The 25,689-nt window shown below is 47.9% G+C and overlaps 1 protein-coding gene across 1 annotated transcript; it reads left to right on the top strand.

Moving 5' to 3' along the window:
• The first annotated feature begins 208 nt into the window (after nt 1-208).
• On the top strand, nt 209-25,601 carry dync1h1 (dynein, cytoplasmic 1, heavy chain 1). The gene is made up of 77 exons (XM_087779850.1): nt 209-549; nt 1,459-1,546; nt 1,608-1,781; nt 1,880-2,135; nt 2,206-2,392; nt 2,448-2,719; nt 2,789-3,016; nt 3,942-4,595; nt 4,656-5,078; nt 5,149-5,328; nt 5,396-5,545; nt 5,606-5,752; nt 5,846-5,986; nt 6,185-6,361; nt 6,430-6,540; nt 6,683-6,802; nt 6,884-7,123; nt 7,198-7,353; nt 7,451-7,564; nt 7,634-7,744; nt 7,815-8,024; nt 8,115-8,261; nt 8,329-8,495; nt 8,592-8,765; nt 8,828-9,182; nt 9,267-9,461; nt 9,539-9,821; nt 9,902-10,002; nt 10,098-10,257; nt 10,351-10,591; nt 10,667-10,850; nt 10,956-11,168; nt 11,269-11,507; nt 11,582-11,738; nt 11,812-12,036; nt 12,103-12,333; nt 12,414-12,554; nt 12,635-12,868; nt 12,968-13,174; nt 13,243-13,364; nt 13,500-13,665; nt 13,749-13,912; nt 14,007-14,136; nt 14,206-14,339; nt 14,408-14,522; nt 14,597-14,758; nt 14,841-15,055; nt 15,125-15,329; nt 15,799-15,972; nt 16,050-16,169; nt 16,237-16,357; nt 16,622-16,817; nt 16,882-16,999; nt 17,066-17,281; nt 17,353-17,693; nt 17,757-17,910; nt 18,170-18,316; nt 18,379-18,529; nt 18,601-18,854; nt 18,916-19,050; nt 19,358-19,452; nt 19,513-19,687; nt 19,752-19,827; nt 19,883-20,043; nt 20,132-20,243; nt 20,309-20,369; nt 20,423-20,546; nt 20,977-21,090; nt 21,161-21,331; nt 21,387-21,604; nt 21,664-21,767; nt 23,218-23,426; nt 23,990-24,143; nt 24,214-24,356; nt 24,411-24,579; nt 25,132-25,256; nt 25,314-25,601. The coding sequence occupies exons 1-77, from the start codon at nt 300-302 to the stop codon at nt 25,440-25,442; spliced, it is 13,923 nt and encodes a 4,640-aa protein (XP_087635976.1). The 5' UTR covers nt 209-299; the 3' UTR covers nt 25,443-25,601.
• The last annotated feature ends 88 nt before the right edge of the window (nt 25,602-25,689 follow it).

The raw sequence follows: 25,689 nt of genomic DNA, 5'->3' as shown, positions 1-25,689 counted from the left end.
AACATGTTTTAATGCGTTAAATGTAACTTAACTCCAGTCAATGAAAGGATAATTCTTACTTATTTCTGTCTTTATTTTATTTATGACTCGAGACTCAGGCGTTGTTCCAAGACGTTAACGTTATCACGGTTGCATTATGGGAACTGTAGTCCGGCGGACTGGGTTGGGCATGCTTCGAACTACAAGTCCCATCATCCATTGCGCCAAATAAAGCCTGGGTGTGTTTTGCGGCATTTTGACAGTCGCGTCAGACTCGCTCTCGCTTCCACTTATTTCTCTTTTCGAGCACATTTGTGAGGATGTCCGACGGCGGAGGGACGGAGGACGGCGGGGGGACCCTGGAGGTGTCTGCGGCGCACACGGTGGCGGACACGGCGGTGCTGCAGAAGCACCTACGGAAGCTGGTGCCGCTGCTGCTGGAAGATGGCGGCGAGGCTCCGGCCTCCCTGGAGTCCGTGCTGGAGGAGAAGAGCACCGTGGAGCAGATGAAGAAGTTCCTCTCGGACCCGCAGGTTCACACCATCCTGGTGGAGAGAAGCGCCTTGAAAGGTAGAAACACCTGAAACTAAGAGTTTATTCAATATTGATGCGTCACGAACAATGACGAGCTCAGTGTTTTAAACACAGAGTTAAAGCCTTTATCATCTGATACACGTCATAACATCAGTCTGATGGATCTTTTAGAGACACGAACATCATCACTAACATCATCACTAATATCATCACTAACATCATCACTGACCTCATCACACACGTCACGGGAAAAAAGGGTGCGCAGCTAGTCTCAATCTTACGGTAAAGACACTGTTAGAAATCTAGAGATGAAAATAAACATCAAATAATAAATCAAATCTATGTTGACATTGAATAAAATCCTTTTTTAACTTTGCTGGGATTTTACGTTGATTTAAACGTGACGTAAACGTGAGCCTCTAGCATGACATGGACGTTTATCACGTGACGCTTTTGTCCATCAACTGTATTATACATTTGATGTAAAACACTTTAAATCATCACTTACGTAAGTGAACATCTGACCGTTTGGTGGTTGAATCATGTGAGTGACCTTGTTTTTAAATAGACTGTTTAGTTTTCTGCAGGCAGAGTGTTTCATCTCAGACAAAGATGTTACTGTTGTTGATCCATCACATGTTTTTAAACTTTCACATGTTGTTCAACCGTTAAATATTGTTGATCCATCACATGTTGTTCATCACAAATGTTTAAAACCTCCACACATCTGTGTAGAAGAATATTCTGCATCTGACCAGTCATCAGGCGGGTTCTGACCCGTCATCAGGCGGGTTCTGACCCGTCATCAGGCGGGTTCTGACCAGTCATCAGGCGGGTGTGGCCGATGAGGTTTTCCTATGAAACGAAACCTTCTGCTCTACAGATATGACTCACTTCTTCTACTGCAGATGCATATTAGTGTCAAACGTTCTGTCTCTTCCACAGAGGATGTCGGGGACGAAGGAGAGGAGGAGAAGGAGTGCATCACCTACAACATCAACATCGACGTGCACTACGGACTCAAGTCCAACAGGTGTTTGAATCTCACGCTGGTGGGTTTGGTTCTTCAGTCACTGACGGTTTATGTTCCTCAGCCTGGCTCTGATCAAGAGGATCGGCATCATCGACGCAGACAAACCCATATCCACTCAAGTCCGGGTTCTCACGCTGAGCGAAGACTCTCCTTACGAGACGCTGCACTCTTTCATCAGCAACGCCGTCGCTCCCTTCTTCAAGTCCTACATCCGGGAGTCTGGCAAAGCAGATCGGTGAGTCCGTCTGACATCTTCTGCTCCAGAAGAACCTTCACACACGGATTAATGGGTTTTTTATTGACTTTCAATTGACGATGTTCTCTGGTTTGCAGAGATGGAGACAAGATGGCGCCGTCCGTTGAGAAGAAGATCGCCGAGCTGGAGATGGGTCTTCTTCACCTGCAGCAGAACATCGAGATCCCAGAGATCAGCCTCCTCATCCACCCGAACATCTCCAACATCGCGAAGCACTGCTATGAACGTGGAGAGAAGCCCAAGGTCACGGACTTTGGTGACAAAGTGGAAGACCCGACCTTCCTCAACCAGCTGCAGTCTGGAGTGAACCGCTGGATCCGGGAGATCCAGAAGGTACGAGAGATGTTCAGTGTCTACGTCGTTAAGAAGAGCATCAGTAATGGAAGGTTTGTTGGATCTTCAGGTGACGAAGCTCGACCGTGACCCGGCCTCAGGGACAGCCTTGCAGGAGATCAGTTTCTGGTTGAACCTGGAGAGGGCCCTCAACAGGATCCAGGAGAAGAGAGAGAGTCCAGAAATCCTCCTCACACTCGACATCTTGAAACACGGCAAACGTTTCCACGCGACCGTCAGCTTCGACACGGACACCGGTGAGTGATGGTCCACCGTGGATCCTCACAGGATGTTGAACGGTTCTGCTCTCAGGTCTCAAGCAAGCTGTTGAAACCGTCAACGACTACAATCCTCTGATGAAGGACTTCCCCCTCAACGACCTGCTGTCGGCCTCGGAGCTGGATAAGATCCGCCAGGCCCTGATGGCCATCTTCACCCACCTCAAGAAGATCAGAAACACAAAGTACCCCATTCAGAGAGCCCTGCGTCTGGTGGAGGCCATCTCCAGGGACCTGAGCTCGCAGCTGCTCAAAGTGCTGGGCACCAGGAAACTGATGCACGTCGCATACGAGGAGTTTGAGAAGGTTTGTGGTTGAAATGACGTCGATGGAGCTTCAATGTTAGATGTTTATCTTCATCCTCGTGGTTCACAGGTGATGGTTGCTTGCTTCGAAGTCTTCCAGACCTGGGAAGATGAATATGAGAAACTTCAGGTTCTTTTGAGGGACATCGTGAAGCGAAAGAGGGAAGAAAACCTGAAGATGGTTTGGCGTCTGAACCCGGCGCACAGAAAGCTGCAGTCGCGCCTCGATCACATGAGACGCTTCAGACGCCAGCATGAACAGTTGAGGGCCGTCATCGTCCGTGTGCTGCGGCCTCAGGTGGATAGTGACTGATACTACTTTATTATTGGGTTTTTAACATAATATTCACTTATTTAATACTTTGTTATTGGGTTTTTAACATACTATTCACTTATTTAATACTTTGTTATTGTTTTTTTTAACATACTATTCACTTATTTAATACTTTATTATTGTTTTTTTAACATACTATTCACTTATTTAATACTTTATTATTGTTTTTTTTAACATACTATTCACTTGTTTAATACTTTGTTATTGTTTTTTTTAACATAATATTCACTTATTTAATACTTTATTATTGTTTTTTTAACATACTATTCACTTGTTTAATACTTTGTTATTGTTTTTTTTAACATAATATTCACTTATTTAATACTTTGTTATTGTTTTTTAATATACTATTCATTTATTTACTACTTTATTATTGTTTTTTTTAACATAATATTCACTTATTTAATACTTTATTGTTTTTTTAACATACTATTCACTTATTTAATACTTTGTTATTGTTTTTTTAACATAATATTCACTTATTTAATACTTTATTGTTTTTTTAACATACTATTCACTTATTTAATACTTTGTTATTGTTTTTTTAACATAATATTCACTTATTCACTACTGTATTATTGTTTATTTAATATACTTTTCATTTACTTACTACTTTATTATTGTTTATTTGATATACTATTCACTTATTTACTACTTATTGTTTTTTTAATATACTATTCATTTATTTACTTGCTACTTTGTTTTTTTTTAAAATATAATATTTATTTATTTACTACTTGCATTGTTTTTAATATACTATTCATTTATTTAACTATCATTATTGTTTTTTAAAACCTACGACTCTCTTTCGTAGATTATTGATCCCACTTTTGTGATAATGAGCCGCTTCATGTTCCGAGTCATAAGTTTTAAATGTGTTTATGTTTAGATTTCTGCTGTTCCTCAACACACTGCTGGAGAACCAGTGGAGACCCAGGACATGAAGGTCGCTGGAGTTCTGTTTGACGCTGCTGATGCCAACGCCATCGAGGAGGTGAACCTGGCGTATGAAAACGTCAAAGAGGTGGATGGACTGGACGTGTCGAAGGAAGGGATGGAAGCCTGGGAAGCTGCGATGAAGAGGTACGACGAGCGCATCGATCGCGTCGAGACCCGAATCACCGCTCGTCTCCGCGATCAGCTCGGAACCGCCAAAAATGCCAACGAGATGTTCCGCATCTTCTCCCGCTTCAACGCTCTGTTCGTGCGACCTCACATCCGCGGCGCCATCCGAGAGTACCAGACCCAGCTGATCCAGCGCGTGAAGGACGACATCGAGTCGCTGCACGACAAGTTCAAAGTGCAGTATCCTCAGAGTCAGTCCTGCAAGATGAGCCACGTCAGGGATCTGCCTCCCGTGTCCGGGTCCATCATCTGGGCCAAGCAGATTGACCGTCAGCTGACGGCCTACATGAAGAGGGTTGAGGATGTTCTGGGAAAAGGCTGGGAGAACCACGTGGAGGGGCTGAAGCTGAAACAAGATGGCGACAGCTTCAGGGCCAAACTCAACACTCAAGAGATCTTCGATGACTGGGCTCGTAAGGTACGACCTCCGTCTTCATGTCTGTTCTATATTTGAAAGGTAACATCTTGTGTCTTACAGGTGCAGCAGCGCAACCTCGGCGTGTCCGGTCGCATCTTCACCATCGAAAGCACCCGCGCTCGTGGTCGCACAGGAAACGCCCTCAAGCTGAAGGTCAACTTCCTCCCTGAAATCATCACACTGTCCAAAGAGGTCCGCAATCTCAAGTGGCTGAGCTTCCGTGTTCCTCTGGCCATCGTGAACAAAGCCCACCAGGCCAACCAGCTCTACCCCTTCGCCATCTCTCTGATCGAGAGCGTGCGCACCTATGAGCGCACCTGTGAGAAGGTGGAGGAGCGATGTTCCATCTCTCTGCTGGTCGCCGGGCTCAAGAAAGAGGTTCAGGCTCTGGTCTCCGAAGGGATCACTCTGGTGTGGGAATCTTACAAGCTGGATCCGTACGTCCAGAGACTGGCCGAGACCGTCTTCAACTTCCAGGAGAAGGTCCGTGCAGACTGGTCATAATGTAGCTTTCAAACTGGATTCAAGCGTCTTTTGTTTCTTGCTTCTCCAGGTGGACGACCTCCTGCTCATCGAGGAAAAGATCGACCTGGAGGTCCGCTCTCTTGACACCTGCATGTACGAGCACAAAACCTTCTCGGAGATCCTCAACCGTGTCCAGAAAGCTGTGGATGACCTCAATCTGCATTCTTACTCCAACCTTCCCATCTGGGTCAACAAGCTGGACATTGAAGTGAGTGAACTCTGACGATAAATCTGACGCCGGTCACAGAACTGAACCTTTTGTCTCCTCCTCACAGATCGAACGCATACTTGGGTTGCGTCTGCAGGCCGGTCTTAAAGCTTGGACTCAGGTTCTTCGAGGCCAAATGGAGGACAAAGCTGATGTGGACATGGACACAGAAGCTCCTCAAGTGAGCCACAAACCTGGAGGTGATCCCAAGATCAAGGTAAGTTTCACAAGCATTAGAGAAGTGGAATCATTTAACAAACCTCCTTCCTCCCTCCAGAATGTTATTCATGAGCTCAGGATCACCAACCAAGTCATCTACCTGAACCCACCAATCGAAGACTGTCGCTTTAAACTCTACCAAGAGATGTTTGCTTGGAAAATGGTCATTCTTTCTCTTCCAAGAATTCAAAGCCAGCGGTACCAGGTGAGTTGATATGCTCTCTTAAATATCTTGTATTCAACAATCAAATCAACTCGGTGACAGATGTAGTGAAACTATGATGTTCTCGTTCTCCAGGTCGGTGTTCACTACGAGTTGTCGGAGGAGGAGAAGTTCTATAGAAATGCTCTGACCAGGATGCCCGACGGACCTGCTGCCCTGGAAGAGCCCTACATCGCAGTGGAAGACATCGTGGCTGAGGTGGAACAGTATGTCAAGGTGTGTTTGAGATCATGGTCCGCGGTGGAGACTCTACCGGTCGTTTCCAGAGAGGGTTTGACTGCCATGGCTGCCCTTACTGTTTGTGTTATGGACATAATCTTTCGATGGAGGGTCTTGTAGTCTTGGGATCAGGTCATGACCTTCTGTTTACCTGTGTTTATTATTTTCGTAACCTGTTGCTCCTTCCTTGTCCAGGTTTGGCTGCAATACCAGTGCTTGTGGGACATGCAGGCGGAGAACATTTACAACCGTCTCGGTGAAGACCTCACCAAATGGCAGGCACTGCTGGTTCAGATCCGTAAAGCCCGTGGAACCTTCGACAATGCAGAGACAAGGAAGGACTTTGGACCTGTTGTCATTGACTATGGCAAGGTAAGAAAGAAGTTGTTTTTGTATTTCTGGCAACACCTTCTTCAAAAATATGCTGCTTCTGTCACCAGGTCCAGTCGAAGGTGAACCTGAAATATGATTCTTGGCACAAAGAAGTCCTCAGCAAGTTCGGTCAGATGCTGGGCCAGAACATGCAGGACTTCCATTCCCAAATTTCCAAGGTAATGCAAATCAATGAAAATGTCTTTCATTAATTGGCTTAAAGAATGTTTTTAATCATCATTTTGAAACCTATGTGGATAAAAACGATCTACTTATAATTAAAATGATGAATGTGTTTCTATTCTTCATCGGTTCTTCTAGTCTCGTCAAGAACTGGAGCAACACTCCGTGGACACAGCCAGCACGTCCGACGCTGTCAACTTCATAACATACGTCCAAACGTTGAAGCGCAAGATCAAACAATTTGAGAAGAACGTGGATGTAAGTACAGCTTTGGTTTTTGCTTGATTCGAAAAGTAACGATTTCATGTTCTGACTCTTGTTGTTCTGTTCGTAACGTAGCTGTTCAGAAATGGTCAGCGTCTGCTTGAAAAGCAAAGATTCCAGTTCCCACCATCTTGGCTGTACATTGACAACATCGAAGGCGAGTGGGGAGCCTTCAGTGACATCATGAAGCGGAAAGACACCGCCATCCAGCAGCAAGTTGCCAACCTGCAGATGAAGATCGTACAGGAGGACAAGGCCGTTGAGAACCGCACCACTGACCTGCTCAGTGACTGGGAGAAAACCAAACCAGTTGCCGTGAGTGATGCTCTTTTTTGAAGTTTGCAGTAGAATATTTGAAAAAATAAGAACAAAACTATTGTCCTTGTTAGGGAAACCTCCGTCCAGAAGAAGCTCTTCAGTCTCTGACCATCTATGAAGGCAACTTTGAGCGTCTCAAGATTGAGAGAGAGAAGTGTGCACGAGCCAAAGAAGCCTTGGAGCTGACGGACACTGGTCTCCTCAGTGGAAGTGAAGAACGAGTTCAGGTGATTATCAAGCTTGTTTTCTCTTCTCTTATAAGGTTTAAACCGAGCCTCTTGTGGTGAATTGTAATAACTTATTGTTCCTTTGGTACTTTTTTAGGTTGCCCTTGAGGAGCTGCACGATCTGAAGGAGGTCTGGTCTGAGCTCTCCAAGGTGTGGGAGCAGATCAACCAGATGAAGGAGCAGCCCTGGGTGTCTGTGCAGCCTCGTAAGGTCAGAGTCGCTCAAGCACTTCATCAACACATCAGTCCTACATTGTTAAAATGGTTTGTGTGTCTGCAGCTTCGACAGAGTCTGGACGGACTTCTGAATCAGCTGAAGAACTTCCAAGCACGGCTGAGACAGTATGCATCCTATGAGTTTGTTCAGCGGCTGTTGAAGGGTTACCTGAAGGTGAAGCTCGTCTTCCTCATGTCTTGATCATTTACAGCAGCCATTTGTTGAACTTTTCGTTTGTCTTCAGGTGAACATGTTGGTGATTGAGTTGAAGTCGGAGGCTCTGAAAGATCGTCACTGGAAGCAGCTGATGAAGCGCTTGCATGTCAACTGGGTCCTGTCCGAGTTGACTCTGGGCCAGATCTGGGATGTGGATCTGCAGAGGAACGAGATGGTGGTGAAGGATGTTCTCTTGGTGGCTCAGGGAGAGATGGCTTTGGAGGAGTTCTTGAAACAGGTCAACTATAAACATGCTTAAACGCCACGATGATGTACTCGCATTTAGCTTTTTTTAAACATTAACAAGTCATGCTTTTCTCTTCCACAGATCCGTGAAGTGTGGAATTCGTACGAGCTCGACCTGGTGAACTACCAGAACAAGTGTCGCTTGATCCGAGGCTGGGACGATCTCTTCAACAAAGTCAAAGAACACATCAACAGCGTTTCTGCCATGAAGCTGTCTCCATACTACAAGGTGAGTTAAAAAAATGAATTTACTTTCCCTTTATTCCATCTCTTAATCTCATGCATTTACTTCTAAGGTCTTTGAGGAAGATGCTCTGAGTTGGGAGGACAAGCTCAACCGCATCATGGCTCTGTTCGATGTTTGGATTGATGTCCAGCGTCGCTGGGTCTATCTGGAAGGAATCTTCACTGGCAGTGCTGACATCAAGCATCTGCTGCCTGTTGAAACACAAAGATTCCAGAGGTAATTTTCTGATGAAGTTTTGGGATTATTTCAGAAATCCATGGCGCCTTAATCAGTTTTAAACGGTTGACTCATGTTCTTTACATTTTCCTACAGCATCAGCACAGAATTCTTGGCATTGATGAAGAAAGTCACGAAGTCTCCTCTCGTGATGGATGTGCTGAACATCCAAGGGGTGCAGAGGTCCCTTGAAAGGCTCGCTGACCTTCTTGGAAAAATCCAGAAGGCTTTGGGTGAATACCTGGAGAGAGAGAGATCTTCATTTCCCAGGTAAGGAGTTTTCTTTCTGACGTGTACGACTCCTGTGATGACATTATTCTTCTGGATATCAGGTTCTACTTTGTTGGAGACGAGGATCTGCTGGAGATTATCGGCAACAGTAAGAACGTTGCCAAACTGCAGAAACATTTCAAGAAGATGTTCGCAGGAGTCTCCAGCATCTTGCTGAACGAGGACAACACTGTCGTTTTGGGAATCTCCTCTCGTGAAGGTGAAGAGATTCTCTACAAGACGCCAGTTTCCATCACAGATCACCCCAAGATCAATGAGTGGCTGACGCTGGTGGAGAAGGAGATGAGAGTGACTCTGGCCAAGCTGTTGGCTGAGTCGGTCACAGAAGTGATCGGCTTCAACAGAGGCACAGACGTGGACCTCAGCCAGTACATCAACTGGATCGATCGTTATCAGGTGAAGCATATTTATCACGAGGAACAAAATAAAATAAACTGAATATGCTTAATAATCAAACTCTATTTTCTTTGCTTTTTTTAGGCCCAACTGGTCGTCCTTTCCGCCCAAATTGCCTGGTCTGAGAATGTCGAGGCTGCCTTGACGACCATTGCTGGTGGCGGAGACTTGACTCCGATGCATGGAGTGCTGTCCAATGTCGAGGGGACCCTCAACATACTGGCCGACACTGTGCTGATGGAGCAGCCTCCCCTGCGCAGGAGGAAGCTGGAGCATCTGGTAAGAAGATCATCTCAGCTATGATTCGCCCTGCGAGCCTTCTGGTTCAAACCTACATCTTAACTCTCTGTGAATAGATCACGGAGCTGGTGCACCAGCGTGACGTCAGCAGGACTCTGATCAAGAATAAAATCGACAACCCCAAGTCCTTCGAGTGGCTCAGTCAGATGCGCTTCTACTTCGACCCCAAGCAGACGGATGTCCTGCAGCAGTTGTCAATTCAGATGGCAAATGCCAAGTTCAACTATGGCTTTGAGTATTTGGGGGTCCAGGACAAGCTGGTGCAGACGCCACTTACCGACCGTTGCTACCTCACTATGACTCAAGCTCTGGAAGCCAGACTCGGAGGATCACCCTTTGGTACATTTCTCACTTTGAATTCACTCGCGTTCTTGACACATGCTGTCAAATTGTCTTTTCTTACAATTATTTTCTTTCAGGTCCTGCTGGTACTGGAAAGACTGAGTCTGTGAAGGCCCTCGGTCACCAGCTGGGAAGGTTCGTGCTGGTCTTCAACTGCGATGAGACGTTTGACTTCCAGGTAAAGTGCTAATCATTTATAAGACGAACATGAGAATATTGACGAGTTTGATTGACGAATGCAGAGTTTACTTCATGTTTTTACTGTCTTTTCAGGCCATGGGTCGTATCTTTGTGGGTCTCTGCCAAGTGGGAGCCTGGGGCTGCTTTGACGAGTTCAACCGTCTTGAGGAGAGGATGCTTTCTGCCGTCTCTCAGCAGGTCCAGTACATCCAGGTGGCACTGAGAGAACACAGTAACCCTAACAGAGACAGAAGTAAGCGAGGAGAATGTGTACATTTTGTTTCACAACTGTTATCAAAAGTGTCCACAAGGTGTGAAAATAATTCATCTTTTTCTCCCGTTCCAGGTGTGCCAGTCACCACTGAGCTCCTGAACAAGCAGGTGAAGGTGAGCGCAGAGATGGCCATCTTCATCACCATGAATCCAGGCTATGCCGGCCGCTCCAACCTGCCAGACAACTTGAAAAAGCTTTTCCGCAGCTTGGCCATGACCAAGCCAGACCGGCAGCTCATTGCTCAGGTCATGCTCTACTCTCAAGGATTCCGCACTGCAGAGACGCTCGCCAAGAAGATCGTTCCCTTCTTCAAGTATGTGGTGACTCGCATTGTTGCTGGTTTGTTTGTACTGCGTTTATTTAATATTGCATTTGGCCTTTATTTCAGACTGTGTGACGAACAGCTTTCCTCCCAGAGTCACTATGACTTTGGGCTCCGAGCTCTGAAGAGTGTTCTGATCAGTGCTGGCAACGTCAAGCGTGAACGAATCCAGAAGATCAAAAGGGAGAAGCTCGAGCGCGGGGAAGTTGTCGACGAGAATGATATCGCTGAAAACCTTCCAGAACAAGAGGTTAACTTTCAAACTATCTTTTTAAAATCTGTATTTTGATCCATATTTCAACATTTGAATGACCACAAATTCCATACACATGGTTTTCCACTTTATTTTCTGCAGATTCTGATTCAGAGTGTGTGTGAGACAATGGTTCCTAAACTGGTGGCAGAAGATATCCCTCTCCTGTTCAGCCTGCTCGCAGACGTCTTCCCTGGAGTGCAGTACCACCGTGGAGAGATGTCTGCTCTAAGAGAGGAGCTGAAGAAGGTCTGCAGGGAAATGTACTTGACCTATGGAGATGGTGATGACGTGGGCAGCATGTGGGTTGAGAAGGTAACGATTCACATTATTTCTGATTCATAATCTTGATTGAAGATTCTCTGTGTAGCTATTTTTGAATAGATTCAGACAATATATTATTTTCCTTCTCCAGGTCCTTCAGCTGTACCAGATCACTCAGATCAATCATGGCCTCATGATGGTTGGACCTTCAGGTAGTGGGAAGACCATGGCATGGAGGGTTCTCCTCAAAGCCTTGGAAAGGTTGGAGGGTCTCGAGGGTGTTGCACACATCATTGACCCGAAGGCTATAAGCAAAGACTACTTGTACGGGACCTTGGATCCAAACACCCGTGAATGGACTGATGGTCTGTTCACACACATTCTCAGAAAGTAAGGTCCAACAAGGTTATTGATTGTTTTGATGTTGAGTAATGGATCAAAATAAACCGATTTGTCTTCTTTAGAATCATCGACAATGTCAGAGGTGAACTTCAAAAGCGCCAGTGGATCATCTTTGATGGCGACGTCGACCCTGAGTGGGTTGAAAATCTCAACTCGGTCCTTGATGACAATAAACTTCTCACGCTGCCAAATGGAGAGCGTCTAAGTCTGCCACCAAATGTAAGCGTCCAACATTACACACACCAGCACCTACACTTCCACACCTGGTACTGATCATCCATCTTCTCAACAGGTGCGCATCATGTTTGAAGTCCAGGATCTCAAATATGCCACTCTGGCCACTGTGTCTCGTTGCGGAATGGTCTGGTTCAGTGAGGATGTTCTCAGCACAGACATGATTTTCAACAACTTTCTGGCCCGTATACGGAGCATCCCGTTGGATGAAGGCGAGGACGAGGCTCAGCGCAATAGAAAGGGCACAGAGGATGAGGAGGAGACCGCCTCCCCAATGCTGCAGGTAAACTTCTGATGACACTTCTGATTTCATGATTACAGAAAACTAAAGATTTAATATTTTCTCCAGATACAACGTGATTCTGCAGCCATCCTGCAGCCATACTTCACTTCCACTGGCCTGGTCATCAAGGCCTTGGAACATGCTTCAAAGATGGAGCACATCATGGACTTCACTCGCCTCCGGTGCATGGGTTCCCTCTTCTCAATGTTGCACCAGGCCTGTCGTAACGTGGCGCTCTACAATAACAATCACCCCGACTTCCCGATGCCAATCGATCAGCTAGAAAAGTACATGCAGGTAACGGAACATGATTCTCTTTTGTGGAAAAGATTGCTAAGAAATGAAAGTGAACACATGTATTTCCCTCGTTTCCTCAGAAATACTTGATCTACGCTGTGCTCTGGTCCTTCTCTGGCGATGGAAGGCTGAAGATCAGGGGTGAACTTGGGGAATACATTCGTCGAATCACAACCGTGCCGCTGCCGTCTGCTCCAAATGTCCCCATCATAGACTACGAGGTATAAAGTTACCAAAAAAGCAACATTTTCTTCCGTAAATGTGTCCTCGATGTTGCATTCAAGAACAATCTCTGGTTCAGGTGATGATCTCGGGTGAGTGGCAGTCCTGGCAAGGCAAGGTGCCCCAGATAGAGGTGGAAACCCACAAGGTGGCATCTCCAGATGTGGTCGTCCCAACTCTGGATACTGTTCGCCATGAGGCTCTGCTTTACACTTGGCTGGCAGAGCACAAACCTCTGGTGCTCTGTGGACCTCCTGGCTCTGGAAAAACCATGACTCTGTTCAGTGCCCTCAGGGCTTTGCCTGATATGGAGGTACAGTGATTTAACAGATTTTTATCTATGACGTGCTAATACACACTTTATCTACTCACAGATTCAACTGTTTAATATTCCTTTTACCTCATTTATCAGGTTGTTGGCCTGAACTTCTCCAGTGCAACCACTCCAGAGCTTCTGCTGAAGACATTCGACCATTACTGCGAGTACCGCCGCACACCCAACGGTGTCGTTCTCGCTCCCGTCCAGCTGGGGAAGTGGCTGGTACTTTTCTGCGACGAGATCAATCTGCCAGACATGGATAAATACGGCACCCAGAGAGTCATCTCCTTCCTCAGACAGGTACTTTTCCTTTTCAACAAACAAAGTGACCACTTAGTGTAACTTCTTAATCTTCATCACTTTTAAAGATGGTGGAACATGGAGGATTCTACCGAACTTCAGACCAGACGTGGGTGAAACTGGAAAGGATCCAGTTTGTGGGTGCATGTAATCCTCCCACTGATCCTGGAAGAAAACCTCTGACACACCGGTATTCACTCTTTCACTTGAGCAAGAATTCCCTGTTGATTGTTCCAATGTGTTTAAATCTTTCAAATGTAACTAATGTACGTTCTGAGGCCGTACAAGGTCAAAACAGTTGAATGACTTCTTTGCTGTTTTGTAGGTTCCTGCGTCATGTGCCTGTGGTGTACGTGGACTATCCTGGTCCAGCATCTCTCACGCAGATCTATGGAACATTCAATCGTGCCATGCTTCGCCTCATTCCCTCCCTGAGAACCTACGCCGAACCTTTGACGGCCGCGATGGTGGAGTTTTACACCATGTCTCAGGTGACGCTTTAATTCCCAACACAGTGAGAGGCTTTAAACTCAACATGTAGATGTTCTAATGTCATCTGTTGTTCCATTTGCAGGAGCGTTTCACCCAAGACACTCAGCCTCACTACATCTACTCGCCCCGAGAGATGACCCGCTGGGTGAGAGGCATCTTCGAGGCTCTGAGGCCACTTGAGACTCTCCCAGTAGAGGGTCTCATTCGCATCTGGGCCCACGAAGCCCTCCGTCTCTTCCAGGACAGGTGTGTGAGATGTTTGACGTGCTCCTGTTAGTTTCTGTTGAGCAGTTCTACTGCGACATCATCACACGCTCATCTGTATTCCATTTTTTTCCAGGCTTGTTGATGATGATGAAAGAAAATGGACAGATGAGAACATTGACGTCGTTGCCCTCAAACACTTCCCCAACATTGATAAAGAAAAGGGGCTCAACAGGCCCATCCTCTACAGCAACTGGCTCTCAAAGGTGTGATCGTCTGCTGTGTAGATACTTGACTGCACAGGCTCGATGGACTCATGATGTTTTTAAATGCAGGATTACATTCCAGTGGAACAGGAGGAGCTCAGGGACTACGTGAAGGCTCGTCTGAAGGTCTTCTACGAGGAGGAGCTTGATGTGCCTCTTGTTCTCTTTAATGAGGTTCTGGATCATGTCCTGAGGATCGATCGGCAAGTTAAACGTTTTAATATAAAAACCATCTTTAGGAAAGAAATCTAACTTAAACCTCATCTCTTAGAATCTTCCGGCAGCCACAAGGGCATCTGTTGTTGATCGGTGTGAGTGGAGCTGGAAAAACCACTCTGTCTCGTTTCGTGGCCTGGATGAACGGCCTGAGTGTCTACCAGATCAAGGTCGGTGGAGCTGAAGTGAAACGTGGCGATGAAGGTCCACTTGGCTTCCTAAATATCTGCTTCTCTACGTACAGGTTCACAGGAGATACACTGGAGAGGATTTCGATGAAGACCTTCGTACTGTGCTGCGGCGCTCGGGTTGCAAGAACGAGAAGATCGCCTTCATCATGGACGAATCCAACGTGCTTGACTCTGGATTCCTGGAGAGGATGAACACCTTGCTGGCCAATGGAGAGGTTTGTCCTTTTGATTATTATTACTGCAGTGTCTGAGTGTATTCAGAACCTTGTTTGAGTGGCTGCCATGTCACCTGTGCAGGTGCCAGGCTTGTTCGAGGGAGACGAATACGCCACCTTGATGACCCAGTGTAAAGAAGGAGCCCAGAAGGAAGGGCTGATGTTGGACACGCATGAAGAGCTGTACAAGTGGTTCACCAGCCAGGTCATCAGAAATCTCCACGTGGTTTTCACCATGAACCCTTCGTCTGAGGGTCTGAAGGACCGAGCTGCAACATCTCCAGCTCTGTTCAACAGGTACGAGCGAGCGATGAGGAAAAAGTTCGTTGAGTGTCGAGTTTAACGACTTCCTCTCGGGATCCACAGATGTGTCCTGAACTGGTTTGGAGACTGGTCTACAGAGGCTCTCTACCAAGTCGGTAAGGAGTTCACCAGCAAGATGGATTTGGAGAAGCCCAACTACAGGGTTCCAGACTACATGCCCATCGTCTACGACAAACTTCCTCAGCCGCCGTCTCACCGCGAGGCCATCGTCAACGGCTGCGTGTTTGTTCACCAGACGCTCCACCAGGTAACATTTGCATTCTTTAATCCATGTGTAGACGGTCGTTGTCTGGGTCTCATTTGGATCCTTCATGGAAACTTTATGGATTTAGTCGACGTTTTCTAAACTGAACTTGATTTATCGACTAGGAACATAGTTTCCTATAATGTTGGTCCTTTTGTTGATGTGCTTTGAAATGCTTCTGATGAAACGGATGAATCAATTATAATTAATTTAAATAATAAATGTGATATATATTTTTTATAGTATATATTTTTATATTATAAATAACAAGACCAAAACGGATTACAAATCAACAATTGTTAACATAGAATATAATGATGTGAGAAGGATTAGTAAGAACAATAAAAACAACATAAATGCAGGATGAAGTAAATACTTTTTTCAATGAAATGAATAAGTATAAAAATTCATGGCTCTGTCAAAAGTAGCTAATAAAGCGTCTGCATCACTGAACTAATCTTTTCTTATTAAGGCCAACAACCGCCTTGCCAAGCGTGGCGGTCACACCATGTCAATCACTCCCCGCCATTACCTGGACTTCATCAATCAATATGCAAACCTGTTCAACGAGAAACGCAGCGAGCTGGAGGAGCAGCAGATGCACCTCAACGTCGGCCTGCGCAAGATAAAGGAGACGGTTGACCAAGTGAGTGGATTCTATCTTCTCATCGGCTGGTCATGTTTCCAGTAGAACCTCCTTCAATTTGAACTTCGTCAAACCAGGTGGAGGAGCTTCGTCGGGACCTCAGGATCAAGAGTCAGGAGCTGGAGACCAAGAATGCTGCTGCTAATGACAAGTTGAAAAAGATGGTTAAGGACCAGCAGGAAGCAGAGAAGAAGAAGGTTCGAGCCAAAATCCAGAGACCTGATTGAAAGAGTTTATATTTAATATTTGTTTGCATCTATCCAGGTGATGAGTCAGGAGATCCAGGAAGCTGTGTACAAGCAGCAGGAGATCATCAAGGACAAGCAGCTGAGTGTCAAAGAAGACTTGGACCAGGTGGAGCCGGCAGTTATTGAAGCTCAGAACGGTGTGTTTGGCTCCTTAGATCTTCAGTGCAGTAGAGAAGTGTATGACTCGGTCAAACATCCCTGACCGTGTTCACGTCTCTTGAAGATGAGCTTTGTGTCTTCATGATTCATCATGTGACACAAGTCTACCTAGACTGTCGCTGAGGCAGGTCAAGGTTTAGCTCATTTATGAAATTGATGTTGTATCTTGTTTTCTACCGTACTCTGTAAATGAACCTTTGAATCCATCCTGGCCACGATCTAACTGGGGGTTCACTTCACAGCTGTCAAGTCCATTAAGAAGCAGCACCTGGTTGAGGTCCGATCCATGGCTAATCCACCTGCAGCTGTGAAGCTGGCCCTGGAGTCCATCTGCTTGCTCCTGGGAGAGTCGACCACCGACTGGAAGCAGATCCGATCGATCATCATGAGGGAAAACTTCATTCCAACCATTGTCAACTTCTCTGCTGATGAGATCAGGTGCGTTTTCCCGCCGTCCCGTTTGAACAACTTTACACCAAAAGTTTCTTCTTCCATGATTCAGTGACACGATCCGTGAGAAGATGAAGAAGAATTACATGTCCAACCCTGGCTACAACTACGATCAAGTCAACAGGGCTTCAGTGGCCTGTGGCCCGATGGTGAAATGGGCCATCGCTCAGGTAAGGAAGTTCATCTGCTCTCAGCCAGGTGTTGTAAACCAGTAACTCTTTACCTTTGAACACCAGCTCAACTACGCCGACATGCTGAAGCGTGTGGAGCCTCTGAGGAACGAACTGCAGAAGCTCGAAGACGACGCCACCGATAACAAGACGAAGGCAGAAGAGGTCGAGCAGATGATCAAAGATCTGGAGTCCAGCATCGCTCGCTACAAGGAGGAGTACGCCGTCCTCATCTCGGAGGCTCAGGCCATCAAGGCCGACCTGGCGGCCGTCGAGGCCAAGGTGGACTTTCCTCCTCAAACGCTCTGGTGGTTTGTCAGGAGCTGCATATGAAGCTGCTCTTCTCTGTGCAGGTGAACCGAAGCCATGCCTTGCTCAAGAGTCTGTCGGCCGAGAGGGAGCGTTGGGAGAAGACCAGCGAGACCTTCAAGAACCAGATGTCCACCATCGCCGGAGACTGTCTGCTCTCGGCCGCGTTCATCTCTTATGCCGGCTACTTCGAGCAGCAGATGAGGCAGAACCTGTTCACCACCTGGTCTCACCACCTGCAGCAGGCCAACATTCAGTTCCGCACCGACATCGCCAGGACCGAGTACTTGTCCAACGCAGACGAGCGGCTGCGCTGGCAGGCCAACTCGCTGCCGGCCGACGACCTCTGCACCGAGAACGCCATCATGCTCAAGAGGTTCAACAGGTATGTTGTAGAACATCATGTCATGTTTGCTGCTCGGAGGCTCGACTCATGCTGCTCCTCCAGGTATCCTCTCATCATCGACCCGTCAGGACAGGCCACCGAGTTCATCATGAATGAATACAAGGACCGCAAGATCACCCGGACCAGCTTCCTGGACGATGCGTTCAGGAAGAACCTGGAGAGCGCCTTGCGCTTTGGAAACCCACTGCTGGTCCAGGTATGGATGGCTTTGATCTTCTGCGACTCAACTCCTGGTGTCGTGGTCGTGGTCCGCACCACAAGAACCTGCAGCCATTTTCTTTTATCCTAGTTATTAGTGTTTGTGTGAACAAATGCTGTTCATATTGTCGGGTCAATTGTAAACGATTCAATTGTAAGATAAGCTTCAGCCCTAAACCCACCTTTCTCCCCGAGTAGCTGGGATAGAAAATGGTCCGTAGAAAATGAATTAACTTTTTTCTTTCTGTGTCTTCAAGGACGTAGAGAGTTATGATCCCATCCTGAATCCGGTGCTGAACAGAGAAGTCCGCAGGACAGGAGGTCGAGTCCTGATCACCCTGGGAGACCAGGACATCGACCTGTCGCCCTCTTTTGTCATCTTCCTCTCCACGCGAGACCCAACGGTGAGAGAAGTCGTTGTTGTTCCTGTGAGTTCGGCTGCATGTTGACCATCTCGTCGTTGCAGGTCGAGTTCCCGCCAGACTTGTGCTCTCGAGTGACGTTTGTCAACTTCACGGTGACGCGCAGCAGTTTGCAGAGCCAGTGTCTGAACGAGGTGTTGAAGGCCGAGCGGCCGGACGTGGATGAGAAACGTTCAGATCTTCTCAAGCTCCAGGGTATGAATGTTCCAGAGGGTTTCACTGTCACAAGGTCACGGTTCTAACTCGCCTCAAACCATGTCTCACAGGAGAGTTCCAGCTCCGTCTGCGTCAACTGGAAAAGTCTCTGTTGCAGGCTCTTAATGAGGTCAAGGGTCGCATCCTTGACGACGACACCATCATCACCACGCTGGAGAACCTGAAGAAGGAAGCCGCAGAGGTGACCAGGAAGGTGGAGGAGACGGACATCATCATGGCGGAGGTGGAGGCGGTGTCGCAGCAGTACCTGTCGCTGTCGTCCGCCTGCAGCAGCATCTACTTCACCATGGAGGCTCTGAACCAGGTTTGATGGCTTCACACAAACGCATCTGAACCGTGGATGACCTCTTTATCCTCCTCTTCAGATGCACTTCCTGTACCAGTACTCGCTCCACTTCTTCCTCGACACCTACCACACCGTGCTCTATGAGAACGCCAACCTGAAGGGCATCAGTGATCACACGCAGAGACTGGCTGTCATCACCAAGGACCTTTTCCAGGTACATGCTGGGTTTATCTAAACATCTAGAAACGTCACAAATACCAAGTTGATCAATAATTACGCTGATTGAATACTTTAGAAAAATTGAGAAACTCTAGTAAAGTTGAGTTGAAAAAAACATTTACTTTATTTTTCTGCAAAAAGCTTGAATTTGAATTTCCAGGAGCTAAAGAACGACACAAAGTTTTAGTGAATCAGACTCTGAGTCATGAGATGCTTGAGCAGCAACATGAGGACCAGTGAAGGATCTTGAATCCTCTTCATATTGTTGAGGGATGGAATGACATGAATGAGTTCGTCCCTAGGTGGCCTTCAACAGGGTTGCTCGGGGGATGCTGCACCATGACCACATCACCTTCGCCATGTTACTGGCCAAGATCAGCCTGAAGGGGATGCCCAGGTATCACTGAACCATACTTTGATGATTGACAACCGCTCACCTTGACGTCTGCCTCCTCAGCGAGCCCTCCTACGACTCCGAGTTCCAACACTTCCTGCGTGGAAAGGAGATCGTTCTGACCGGCACGACTCCGCCCAAGGTCAAAGGTCTGACGACGGATCAGTGCGAGGCGATGGTGCGTCTGAGCCGCCTGCCGGCGTTCAAGGATCTGGTGTCGAAGATCGAGGCGGACGAGGTGAGAAGACGTGTGAAATGAAACGTGTTTATCGTCAGAATAACATTCATCTTCTGGACTCCAGCAAATCTTCATGTGGCTGGAGAGCAACACGCCGGAGCTGTCGGTGCCGTACCTGTGGTCTGAAGACAAGCAGTCGAGTGAGTAACACGAGTCTCGCTCATGAAGGACCATATTCACGGACCTGCTCCTCAGCCGGCATCGGTCAAGCCGTCCACCAGCTGCTGCTCATCCAGTCCTTCCGTCCGGACCGTCTGCTCGCCATGTCGCACATCTTCGTGTCCAAGGTTCTGGGCGACGCCTTCATGAGCATCATCGAGCAGCCCTTCGATCTGGCCAACATCGTGGACAGCGAGGTGCGTCTTCTGACCCGTAACCGTGTGACCTCGTTGACCTCGTTGACCTCGTTGACCTCGTTGACCTCGTTGACCCCGGCGTCCGCAGGTGAAGCCGAGCACACCTGTGTTGATGTGTTCCGTGCCGGGCTACGACGCCAGCGGTCTGGTCCGGGATCTGGCGGCCGAGCAGAACAAACAGATCACCTCCATCTCTATCGGTAGACGGTTGTTGACCTCAGGTGACCTCGGTGTGGACGCTCATGTTTGTGACTCACCTGCACAGGTTCGGCCGAAGGCTTCAATAAAGCTGACAGAGACATCAACACGGCCGTCAAGTCTGGAAGGTGCGTTGAGTGGTTTGATAACGTGGGTCAGAGGCTGATCACCTGTGCTGCAGGTGGGTGATGCTGGAGAACGTCCACCTGGCTCCTGGATGGCTGATGCAGCTGGAGAAGAAGCTTCACTCCATGCAGCCTCACGCCAGCTTCAGGCTCTTCCTGACGATGGAGATCAATCCGAAGGTATCGTCAGGAACGTCTGTTCCAATGAGATTAAAAATGTTAATGTTGAAAAAACACATGGTTTGATGTTCAATCATTTTCTGAATTGAATATTTTATTGTATGATTTTAAAATCAATATAAACACATGTTGGTAAAAAAAGTTCCACTGATTACAGTCAAATATTTCACTTTTGTATCAACAATACTGACTTTGAATTTAAAAATATAGATTTAATAAAAGGTATTTTTGACTTAAAAATGAGAATGTAAGAAACAAAAGCAGTAGTTTTTCATTTAAATATTTAAACTCACTTTTTTAAGTATTGAAATGTTTTTGTTTTAAGCAAAGTTTGAACTTTAAATGCTGAATAAATGATTCTTTTGAGCCTCCATTGAAAGATGTTTTCAACAGATGTAAGTTCAACAGATGTGTGTTAACTGTTGCTCAGGTTCCTGTGAACCTGCTCCGAGCCGGTCGCATCTTCGTGTTCGAACCTCCTCCAGGTGTGAAGGCCAACATGCTGCGGACCTTCAGCAACATCCCTGTGGCTCGCATGTGCAAGGTACCGTCTCCGTCAGGTCCACGTCCTCAGGTCCACGTCCTCAGGTCCACATGTGGTTCTCGCTCCTCAGGCTCCCAACGAGCGCGCCAGGCTCTACTTCCTGCTGGCCTGGTTCCACGCCGTCATCCAGGAGCGCCTGCGTTACGCGCCGCTGGGCTGGTCCAAGAAGTACGAGTTCGGCGAGTCCGACCTGCGCTCGGCCTGCGACACCGTGGACACCTGGCTGGACGACACGGCTAAGGTGGGTCGCGACCTCTGGCGGGGTCACGCGTGTGGTAACCTGGCCTCGCTCACAGGGTCGTCAGAACATCGCGCCCGACAAGATCCCGTGGGCCGCCCTGAAGACCCTGATGGCTCAGTCCATCTACGGCGGGCGCATCGACAACGAGTTCGACCAGCGTCTGCTCAACACCTTCCTGGACCGGATCTTCACCAAGGGCAGCTTCGACAGCGAGTTCAAGCTGGCCCTGAAGGTGGACGGACACAAGGACATCAAGATGCCGGACGGCATCCGGTGAGTGTGTGACGTCCACGTCTCTGGAGGACGAGACTCGAGCTCATGACTCTGTTCAGGCGCGAGGAGTTCATGCACTGGGTGGAGATGCTGCCGGACACTCAGACGCCATCTTGGCTCGGCCTGCCCAGCAACGCAGAGAAGGTCCTGCTCACCACTCAGGGTATGTTGATGAGGAAGATGATGAGGAAGATGAATCACATGCTAAATGTTTGAGTGCTCATCAGGTTCTAAGGTGAAGGTCAAGGAACCTCACGTTGTTATTTAGACATTTATCCTGATGTCGTTCCTGTTCGTACATCATTAACTATTTCTCTCCAGACGTCCAGCATCATAACTCACCTCCACAGGTCCACTGAAGCACTGAGTTCCTACGCTGAGCTCAGTGTAGTTTAGTGATCCAGGTGCTCCTTGGGGGGCGTGTCCTCTCGGGGGGCGTGTCCTCTCAGGGGGCGTGTCCTCAGCCTCCAGCAGCTGTATTTCGGAGCCGACATGTCGCTTTGCAAAGTTTCTGTCTCTGGTCCCAAAGCTCCCATGATTCCCATGATTCCCATGATTCCCATGATTCCCATGATTCCCATGATTCCCATGATTCCCATGATTCCCATGATTCCCATGATTCCCATGATTCCCATGATTCCCATGATTCCCATGATTCCCATGATTCCCATGATTCCCGGCGCTGAAACACCCCCCCCTCGTGCATCAAACCTCAACTGCTTTGTTTACACTTTCGTTCTTGAAGACGTTTGTTTATTGAACTGTTTCTGTGAAGCTTCTGTCTGTCGACCCTTGTTTTGTATGAAGAATGTTGAAATATTCCACCATTAATTTATCTCCCACCACGACCCTGTGCCTCCTCCTCCCTCCTCCCTCCTTCTTCCTCCTCCTCCCTCCTCTCCCTCTTCCTCCTCCTCCCTTCCTCTTCTTCCTCCTCCCTCTCTCTTCCTCCTCCCTCCCTCTTCCTCCCTCTCTCTTCCTCTTCCTCCTCCCTCTTCCTCCTCCTCCCTCTCCCTCTTCCTCTTCCTCCTCCCTCTTCCTCCTCCTCCCTCTTCCTCCTCCTTCCTCTTCCTCCCTCCCTCCTCCTCTCCCTCTTCCTCCCTCCCTCCTCCTCTCCCTCTTCCTCCCTCCCTCTTCCTCTTCCTCCCTCCCTCTTCCTCCTCCTTCCTCTTCCTCCCTCCCTCTTCCTCCTCCTCCCTCTTCCTCCTCCCTCTTCCTCCTCCTCCTCCTCTCTCTTCCTCCTCCTCCTCCTCTCTCTTCCTCCTCCTCCTCCCTCTTCCTCCTCCCTCTTCCTCCTCCTCTTCCTCCTCCTCCTCCCTCTTCCTCCTCCCTCTTCCTCCTCCTCTTCCTCCTCCTCTTCCTCCTCCTCTCTCTTCCTCCTCCTCCCTCTCTCTCTTCCTCCTCCTCCCTCTCTCTCTTCCTCTTCCTCCTTCCTCTTCCTCCCTCTCTCTTCTTCCTCTTCCTCCCTCTCTCTTCCTCCCTCTCTCTTCCTCCTCCTCCCTCCCTCTCCCTCCTCCTCCCTCTCTCTTCCTCCTCCTCCTCCTCCCTCCCTCTCTCTTCCTCCTCCCTCCCTCTCTCCTCCCCCGCTCGCTGCCCCCTGCTGGTGGCTGCAGGCACTGACATGATGGGTAAGATGCTGAAAATGCAGATGTTGGAGGACGAGGACGACCTCGCCTACGAGACGGAGACGAAGGAACGAGCGACGTCGGCGTCGGAGGCTCAGCCGGCCTGGATGAGGACGCTTCACACCACAGCTGGCAACTGGTTGCAGCTCACGCCTCAGAGCGTCAGTCCACTGAAGCGCACGGTGGAGAACATCAAGGTCAGTGGGGTCATGTGTGGAGGTCGAAGGTCAAACGTGGAGTCGTTTTGGTTTCTGTGTTAAAATGTGGAAGTTTACTATTTTTTAAATGATTTACTTTTCAAAGAAAATAAAGTCAAAAGAATGAATGTAAAGAATTGATGTTTTTTGGTTTGATTTTCTAATTCAAAAAAGTGTTATTTTTAGTTCATAGTCTTGGTTTCAATATAAAAAGTTTGAATCATAGTCTTTTAAATATATGATATATTTATAATGGTGTCAGACTGAAGCAACAGAGACGTCGTCAGTATGATCGTCTGATCAGTAGATCTGTTGCTTTAGTCTGAGACCATTATAAATATATTATATATTTAAAAGACTATGATTTTAAAACATTGAATCGAAATGTTTTATTTGTTGTTATGTTGTTTAAAAAAAACAAAAAAAAATTGTAATTTCAAAACTAAACTAATCTTTAAACGTAGAATCATCGAGTGAAATTATTCCAGAAAGTAAATCAATGTTTAATAAAACGATTAAACGTTGAATTCAAACCTAATCCGACCCTGACCTCTGACCCTCAGGACCCTCTGTTCCGCTTCTTCGAGCGCGAGGTGAAGATGGGAGGAAAGATGCTGCAGGAGGTCCGTCAGGATCTGTCTGACGTGGTCCAGGTGTGCGAAGGGAAGAAGAAACAAACCAACTACCTGCGCACGCTCATCAGCGACCTGGTCAAAGGTCAGGACCCTGCTCTCCCCTGGCGGTTCTTCTGGATCTGACCCTGACCCTGACCCTGTCGCCCTCGTAGGAATCCTCCCTCGCAGCTGGTGCCGCTACACGGTCCCGGCGTCCATGACGGTGATCCAGTGGGTCGCCGACTTCAGCGACAGGATCAAGCAGCTGCAGCAGATCTCTCAGGCGGCGGCCAGCGGGGGCGCTAAAGAGCTGAAGGTGAGTCTGCAGGTGAGGGTCTCGGACCAGGATCTGACGTGTTCTTGTCCTCAGAACATCCACGTTTGCCTGGGGAGTCTGTTCGTGCCCGAGGCCTACATCACGGCCACCCGGCAGTACGTGGCTCAGGCCAACAGCTGGTCCCTGGAGGAGCTCTGTCTGGAGGTCAACGTCTCCGCCGCTCAGGCCGCCGCGCTGGACGCCTGCAGCTTCGGGATCAAAGGTCGGTCCAGTCGTGATTCAAGAAGAAATAAGATCGTCAGGAAAACTTTATTGACATTGATTCAGAGAACAAGAGACTGATAGTGAATCATATTAAAAGGATCAAAACACGACGTCACGTCCGTCTCGGGTCTCATACTTCGTGGAGAAGATGGACGATCAGAGAGTCAAGGTCGTTGATGCGACGCTTCAAGTCAAACAAAATACAAGCTTTACGATCGATCGGACGCACTTTCTCCCGGCGACTGTACAGGTCAATAGTTCTGGGAGAAAAGGTCTCGATCTGTAGAAACATCGCTATATTTAAGGCAAATTTCCTGTCCGGGAGGTCGTTTCTTTCCGGCCAAATGGTTCTTTCAAGTTCCCTGTGTCCCGATCCCCCGCAGAGAGACATCCTGATTTGTTTTCTTGTAATCTAGTCATTAAAATGTTGTGGGGGTTTCCGTCTTTTAGCCCCCCTTTCCCGGGAGTGTCTTCGTTCTTTGATCTACGATATCAGGTGTGATTTGCAGATAAACGGATAAATAACTGGACTCTCCTGTGACCCCGTCAGGTCTGAAGCTCCAGGGCGCGATCTGCAGCAACAACAAGCTCTCGCTGTCGACCACCATCTCCACGGAGCTGCCGCTGACGCAGCTGCGCTGGATGAAGCAGAGCAACGCGGAGAAGAGGAACCTGGTAGGAGCGTCTGTCACGCGTCCGTCTCACCTCCAGACTCACCTGTCTCTCTCTCAGGTGACGCTGCCCGTCTACCTGAACTTCACCCGGTCGGACCTGATCTTCACCGTGGACTTCGACATCGCCACCAAGGAAGACCCGCACAGCTTCTACGAGCGCGGCGTGGCTGTGCTCTGCACCGAGTGATCATATCGAGTCCGTGTGGCGAAGGTTCAGAGGAAGTCGATCAAGACGTTTGTAACGAAGGAAACGAAAGTCTGTTTTTAAAAGAAGGACGAGATGAAGTGAAGGAAATGGAAAGTTTTAAAACGCATGAATCAGGAATTAAAACGATTATCAAACACATTTTATGTCTTTTTCATCTTTTCTGCGTCGAAACAACATCTGGAACTTGTCGCTGTAGAAAAACTAAGTTTGTTCTTTGATCTTTACG

This window comes from Callionymus lyra, chromosome 18, assembly GCF_982586985.1.
Source record: "Callionymus lyra chromosome 18, fCalLyr1.hap1.1, whole genome shotgun sequence".
NCBI lineage: Eukaryota > Metazoa > Chordata > Actinopteri > Syngnathiformes > Callionymidae > Callionymus > Callionymus lyra.
Note: the sequence above shows the minus strand (reverse complement) of the source record. Positions and strands in the feature narration are given on the sequence as shown.